General features: G+C 36.3%; 1 protein-coding gene across 1 annotated transcript in view; it reads left to right on the top strand.

Annotated features, from left to right (window-relative positions):
• The first annotated feature begins 517 nt into the window (after positions 1–517).
• The window catches only part of LOC107060625 (uncharacterized), a 15,904-nt gene continuing 9,111 nt past the window's right edge, over positions 518–7,310 (top strand). Inside the window, exon 1 of the mRNA XM_015308718.1 lies at positions 518–802. Coding sequence (XP_015164204.1) covers positions 518–802 — 285 coding nt within the window. The remainder of the gene's footprint in view (positions 803–7,310) is intronic.

The following is a 7,310-nucleotide window of genomic DNA, read 5'->3' as shown; positions in this document are numbered from 1 at the left end:
AGTCATAATGATCTTCCAGACTTCAATTCTATGGTATGCTGATTATGCAAATTTCATAGTGTGTGGAATGGTCCCCGAGAGATTGAACAACTATAAAAGAAGAAGTTCCCCTTTGATGTAAAAAAATATAATTGGGACGAACCCTTTATATTTGGGGAATGCACTGATCACATCATCAAACATTGTGTTCTAGAAGTTGAGGTAAAAGAGATCCTTGAAGCTTGTCATGCAACACCATTGGCTGGACACCATGGAGGAACCTGTTCCACATCCAAGGTGTTATAATATGGATAATATTGGCTTATAATGTACCGATATGCACATGCTTTTTGAAGTATGTGGGCAATACCTAATGCAAGGAAGCATCTCAAGAAGGCATGAGATGCCTCTTTGACAATTTCTTGAAGTTAAACTCTTTGATGTGTGGGAAAGTGAAGTCATAGGACAATTCATTAGCTCCTTCAGTAGCAAAAACATCCTAATGGTTGTCGAATATGTTTCAAATTGGGTAGAAACAATGGCTTTACATAACAACGAAGGAAGGACTGTTACCAAGTTCTTAAAGAGGTACATTTTCAAAAGGTTTGGCACACCAAGGGCTATTATAAGTGATGGTAGCTCCCATTTCTGTGATAGTCAATTTGAAAAACTTTTATCCAAGTATGGGGTGAAATACAAGTTTTCTACACCATACCACCCGCAAACTAGTGGACAAGTTGAGGTGTATAACAGAGAAATCAAGAATATATTGGCAAAAATAGTGAATGACAACCGCACAGATTGGTCTAGCAAGCTTGAAGATGTACTTTGGGCATATCATACAACCTTCAAGTCTCCCATTTGCATGTCCCCGTACTAGTTAGTATTTGGTAAAACCTGCCATTTGCCAGTTGAGTAAGAGAATAAGGCGTTATGAGCATTGAAGAAGGTAAATCTACATTGGGAGGTTGCTTCAAAAAAATGTGTCATCCAACTCCATGAATTGGATGAATTTCACCTAAAGGCATATGAGAGTTCTGTACTCTACAAGGAGAAGGTCTAGCGATGACATGATGCTAAAATCCTACAGTAGGAGTTTCGGGTAGGTGAATGGGTTCTACTCTTCATTTCTAGGCTAAAGCTCTTCCCGAGAAAATTAAAATTGAAATGGTCTGGTCCATATATGTTGACTAAGGTGTATGATAATGGAGTAATTAAAATCGAAGATGTTAAGGGTGTTAAATTCTAGGTCAATGGCCAATGGTTGAAAGTGTACTTTAGGAAAGGTCGTGATGTGAGAGTTATTGAAGTGGTGTATTTGGAAGATGATTGAGAGCATGCCAACGTCGTACCATAACGTCAATTTAAGCACTTATTGGTAGGAAATCTAAGTTTTAGTTGTTTTCACTAATGTTTGAGACATGTGTAGGTAAAAAGGGAAAATTAGGCAGACCAAGCTCCAATTTGGTGAGTCAACTAACATAGTAAGTGAGATCTCTTTTGCTTGCCCTTGGGGAGGCTCAAGTTCTTAGAGGTTTTGTAAACTTTGGCACTATGGCAGCTAATTTTGAGATTTTCTAACCAACTTCAGCGAGCCCAACTCAGTTAGCTTCTTTAGATGAACATTCTCGAGGCAATTACTATTAAATTCCGTGATCCATGACATAATTCAGTGACTCATCATTTCTTAAAGCGAACATCATCAAGATCATCAAACTTGGAAAGGGATTTCAGGATTACTACATACATGGTTGGCGGGCGCAACTCATTCGTCAATTTGTCGATTTGGAAGCCAACCTATGTCACACCTCGCCTAAGTGGGAAATCTAACAGGTTTTGCCTGACAAGGAGACATTCAACCTAATTTTATTTCTTTTCACGTTCAGCATTGATGACACTGTATTTTTCTTTTTGGTGGGGTGAGGAGCACTTGTAGGGCCTACCCTTTTTTAGGTTTGGTTGCGACTTGATCATTTTCTTCTCTCTATCATTTACCTCGAGATTTTTGAAATTGGTAAAATGATGCTACCTGTGTATTCATTGTTGATATTCGAGGATTAATTTTGAAAAATATCAGCATCTTCGATAGTGCTTTTGATGAGAAATATGTTAGTATTGGTGTTGCAAGGGAAACCATGTTTTGCTTTACTTTTGCATGATCTTTTAGAATCTTTTGTTGACTAGTTGAGTATTGATGTGAGCCTTGCGATGAGGATTTCATGCAAGCTTCTTAATTTTATAGAGCTGTATAAAATGATTGTGATTGAAGTGCCATGTGTGGTGAGATCCTACTTGGAAGCATGCTTGTAGATTCCTAGAATTTTCCTTTTTAGTCTAATTGTTTAGCTTTAGTGAATGCAATAGATGATCTTGGACACAAATTTTGAGAGAAAATCCAAATCTTCATACCTTTTATGACTACCTTTTAAGGGCGCGCAACTATGTTAGCACCATTTGAGCCTAAACCGTTTGTTGTCTGCCTCATTGAAGCCTATTGAACCAAATATGTCCCTAGCTTTCCACCCATAAATCCTTTTCTAAGCATTGATTTTTTAGAATAGCCAACTTAGGTGAAAAGTCTAAGTTGGGGGTGTGGAAATAAAAGAGGAAAGAAAGCCAAGTGAAAAAAAGAATGAAAAGTGAGACTCAATCTTGATGTTGTAGCAAAGAAAAGGAACCCCTATTTATTAAAAAAACGAGAGCAAAAGCATGAAAATGGATATTTTTAAAGAATGTTTTGGTGAAATAAGGGGTTTCCAATATGTTGAATAAGGAATTGAGGATTGAGACTCCAAATCAAAAGTATGAAAAAAGATTGAGAAGAAGTGAAGATGAGTACAACAATCCTTCGAAAAGGTTAAATCACTAAGCCAAATAGACCATACCTTTACTCTCTGTCCAATTACAAACTTGGAAAGGCCCTTGTTATCTTGCTAAAACCAGGTTGTGTGATGATTGGAAAATATGGGTAAACCTATGGGATGAAGCTTGCTTGTATTTCTCTTACGAAGATTGAGAGTTTGTATTGATTCCTAACTTATTTGTTTATGTGCTTTGTGAGAGCATAAATTTTTTTTGTTGTTGTGAGGGGACTCTAATATTTTTGTTGAAGAATGGTTTTACATTATAAGTGAGCATTAGTGAGCTTGACTTAAATTGATACCGTCTTGTCATCATTTGAAGCTTCTTGAGCATAATTGAGATAATGTGTATACTTGTTAGTAGTCTTGTGATGTCACTTATATGTTATCTCACATTGAGTATTGTTATAGACATTCTTGTTGAACTCATTGTGTTCTTGATTTACTTGAGGACAACCAAAGGTTTAAGTTGGGGGTATTGATAAGTAGGAGATTTTGACTCATTTGAGGCCTTTTAGCTCAACAAATAGCATCCTCAATGCTTACTTATGTCCTTATATTTTATATTTTGATGCTTTGCATCTATAAAGGCTAAAGGATAAGGGAACGACGAATCTATGCAAAAGAGGCCAAAACACTGAAAAAGAGAGAATATCTAAAGCTGATAATCGCTGAAACCAGTGGGTGAATTGCCAGCTATGCCTGAACTCCACCGAATTTGACTGTTTTGATGCTAAAATGTCATGGAAAGTGAGTGATAAAAGCAGATAACAGCTGCTCACCGAATCAGAAAGGGTGAGCCCAATTCTATCTCTAAAAGTGACAGATTTCTAAGTTAAAATGAGGGATAAATTAGTCGGACAAGGTGGTCATTGGCGATTCGCTCAACGCAAAAGGCTAACTCGATCAAGTTCACCAACTGAGGTTCAAACACCTGAAGCCTAAAGCTAAGAAAGGGAAAGCTTAAGAAAAAATCGCCGATTTTTTTATCAAGTAGGCGAGCCCGTCTAATGTCATCGATCAGGCGAGCCCGAAAAAATCGCCGATTTTCTTTACTTATTCTATCATCTATCTTTCATCCTTTGTTTGAACAGACTTTTGAATATTAGAGTAGAACTTTAGTTTTCTTAGTTTTGGGGTTTTGAAAAATTTGTAATTGACAATTGAGGTTTCAATTCAAAGTGGGTGTTGTAGATTATTGCTAATTATTAACGTTTTGATGGCTGAAAGTAAAATTGGTATAATATCTTTCACTTTTATGATACTTGACTAAAACCCCAATTCTAGGGGTGATTATGGATTTTGGTGTTAACTAATTTAGTGGGTCTAGTGTCCTGCTTTATTTTTCTGTCGTTTATTTATGGTTTTGATCCATTTAGCATGAGTTCAATTTATGGGCTAAGTTTGCAAATATAGTCTTAGCTTACATCTTTGATTGATGCTTGCAAGAGATTAATTGAAGTGGGTAAATAGTTCAATACTTGCAAATTAGATTTGATTATTGTAGTTTGCTCAAAAGGGAAATTATAGTTTGTTTCTAATTGCCAAAATTTGTTAGAAAGAGAGATTTCCTAAGGTATTGGGTTAATTTGTATTTTCTTATGAATGAGACCGAAATGATATTTCAAGATATGATACATTGAAATAGGAAGGAGATTTGTGTTATTAATGATTACCCAGCCTATCCATGATTATTTAGCATTGTTGAGCAAGCACTTGTAGCCTCTATTTGATGTTAATAGCGACTCCCACACCCCTAGATCGTATTTTACTTGTTTAAGCCCTGTTTTAGTTGACGTGCAATAATTGATTTCAAACTCTTATTGTAAATTTAGAGGAATCATCCACCTATTTGTCCTAATTGCTGCAATGAATTGGTTTGCATCTTAATTTCCTCAATTTATATCACTTCATATGGGATTCGACCCCAACTCTCTTTTTGGGTATTTATATTGCTAGCAACCGCTTACTCATTTAATTGTTCTGGTGAGTAATTTGAGTGTTATCAGCCTTGCTTAGTTTATCTTTGTCATGTCATCAAGAAACCATGCTGCCACATCAAATGGTTGTCGCATTATTTCTCCTTCTATGAGTTGATCAGCCAACCATTTGTTCAATGTATCAAGGCTATGATAGAAGTACTGCAACAACAAGTTGTCTGGGACACTATGTGTTGGGCATTGCAACAATAACTTTTGGCATCGTAACCAAGTTTCATGGAGAGGCTCACCATCCACATTCTTGTAGTTTTTTATTCTATCTCTGAGTTTCACCATCTTCTATGGAGGGAAAAATCTTTCAATGAACACCTACGTTAGTTCCTCCCACAAAGTTATGAAATTTTGTTGTAGTTCGGCCAACCACTTAGTTACTTCTCCCATAAAGGAGAAAGGAAACAACCTCAAACATATGGACTCTTGTTAAATATTATTAAAAGTGAAAGGCCCACAAATATCCAAAAAGTTTTGGATATGTTCATGGGGTCTTTATGAGCAAGACCTCTGAACACCTCTCTAATTTGGAGAAACTGCAACATCGTTCCAGTTACATGAAACATTGTTTCCCCGTAGTAGGGGGTAACCACACTACTCCTATGCTCTCAATGACATTAATATGCAGTCGTCTTTGTCTCCAATGTTATTGTTTTGCCCAAAGCGAAGAGCATCATCACTTCCATTTACACTAATATTTCCAGCAGCAAATGGGGTACAACAACAACACTAAATGTAAATATATTCTACCACAAACAGAAGAGTTTACAATTTAACTTCACAAACTCAATTCTTAACCACCACTCCCCGAATGACATCATATTTCGTGATGATCAAATTACTCACAAAAAATCTAAATGAGTAAGAAATCGCTAGTAATATAAATACCCAACAATTGAGTCGGGGTCGAATCGCACATGGAGTTATCTAAATCGAAGAATTCAATAAGGAAATTAAGATGCAAACTAATCCATTGTAGCAATTAGGAAAAATGGGTGGATGATTCAACAAAATTTTAAGCAAGACTTTGAAATAAATTATCATGATTCAACTAAAACAGGGTTTAAAAAAGTTGAAGACAACCTAGGGGTGTGAGAGTCAGTGTCAAAGTCAAATAGGGGATGCTAGTGCTTACTCAACATTGTTAGACAATCAAGGATACCCTGGGTAATCATAAATGACTCAAATCTTCTTTCAATCTCAATGTGTCTGTAACGACCCGGAAAATGATAGAGTGAAACTAGAGCCTCACATGTGAGTTTGGAGTCGAGAACTTAAATGAAATGATTATATTTGAATTTGACCCAAAAAGTTCTTAAAAATGTGCTTCGGAAGTTACCGGAAACTTGTTTAGCTGTATATAAAAAGATCCGTTTTGTTTTTCGAAAATCCGACTTCATATTCTTGTTTAGGGGGTCAAATTGAGTGGGAAATGGGTCTAACCCAAATTTTAGAGCAACCTTATCAAAATCCGAAATTTCCTAGTGAAGCCTTTTTCGAGGGTCTACTTTGGAGGGTCATATCTCCTAGCACACAAATTATTTGGGTGGCCAATAATATATCCATGGAAATCCCTTTGAGTTAGATACCTAACGCACTTTGTTTAATCTCATTCGGAGTTCGGACGAAGAAGTTAGGCCCATTTTCGTAAAATCTGTCCGGCAGAAAAAGGCAATTTCCGGTAGCTAATTTTACTGTTCACCCGCCCCATTTTTTAATCCAAGTGTTGGACGAATTTTTCCCAAAGGACGTATGTTATTTCCTATATACCATTAATTCAATTCCATCTCTAAAACATTTCCCAAAACACCTCTCCCATACTTAGACACATTTTCTCTCAAGTTCTCTCAAGAACCCTAATCCAAAACCTTCCTCAAGATTGAAGAGACTCTTGCTCCAAGTTCCAAGCTTCCATTGAAGACACTCTCAAGACCTTCATAAAAAAACTCAAGGTATGTGGTGTTGAACTCATGGGTCCTTCCACCCATAGTGCCTAGACTCTATTCTACTCACTAATTCATGGTTTAAGTTAAGATTCATAAATTAGTCTTGTTCAATATGGTTTTCTACATCTATTTATGATGAATTGTTGGTATATGGATGAATTGAGGATTGTGGCCTTATGGGCAAGTTATGGATGAATTCTCTTGCGGTAAGAAAAATGGTTGGGACTTGAGTGTTGTTGATTATGGCTTTGGAGGATGGTAAGTTGGCTTAATCTCATATTATTTATATAATTTTTCTTGTTTGGTTTGATCCACTTATGGTGGAGGTGTTTAATTATGGAATGTATTGTGACCATGGCCTTGAAGGCATAGTATGAGAAATTGAAGTGTTATCATGACATTGTATGAATGAGAGTTCAATGAAGATAATGTGATCATGTTATGAATGTAAATGTGTTACTATTGAAAGATTATTTCTCAATTTGACACTCATGAATGTTGATGATAGAATATGAAGGATTCTCCAATTTATT

This window comes from Solanum tuberosum, unplaced genomic scaffold (genome assembly GCF_000226075.1).
Source record: "Solanum tuberosum cultivar DM 1-3 516 R44 unplaced genomic scaffold, SolTub_3.0 scf00006, whole genome shotgun sequence".
In the NCBI taxonomy this organism is placed as follows: Eukaryota; Viridiplantae; Streptophyta; class Magnoliopsida; order Solanales; family Solanaceae; genus Solanum; species Solanum tuberosum.
Note: the sequence above shows the minus strand (reverse complement) of the source record. Positions and strands in the feature narration are given on the sequence as shown.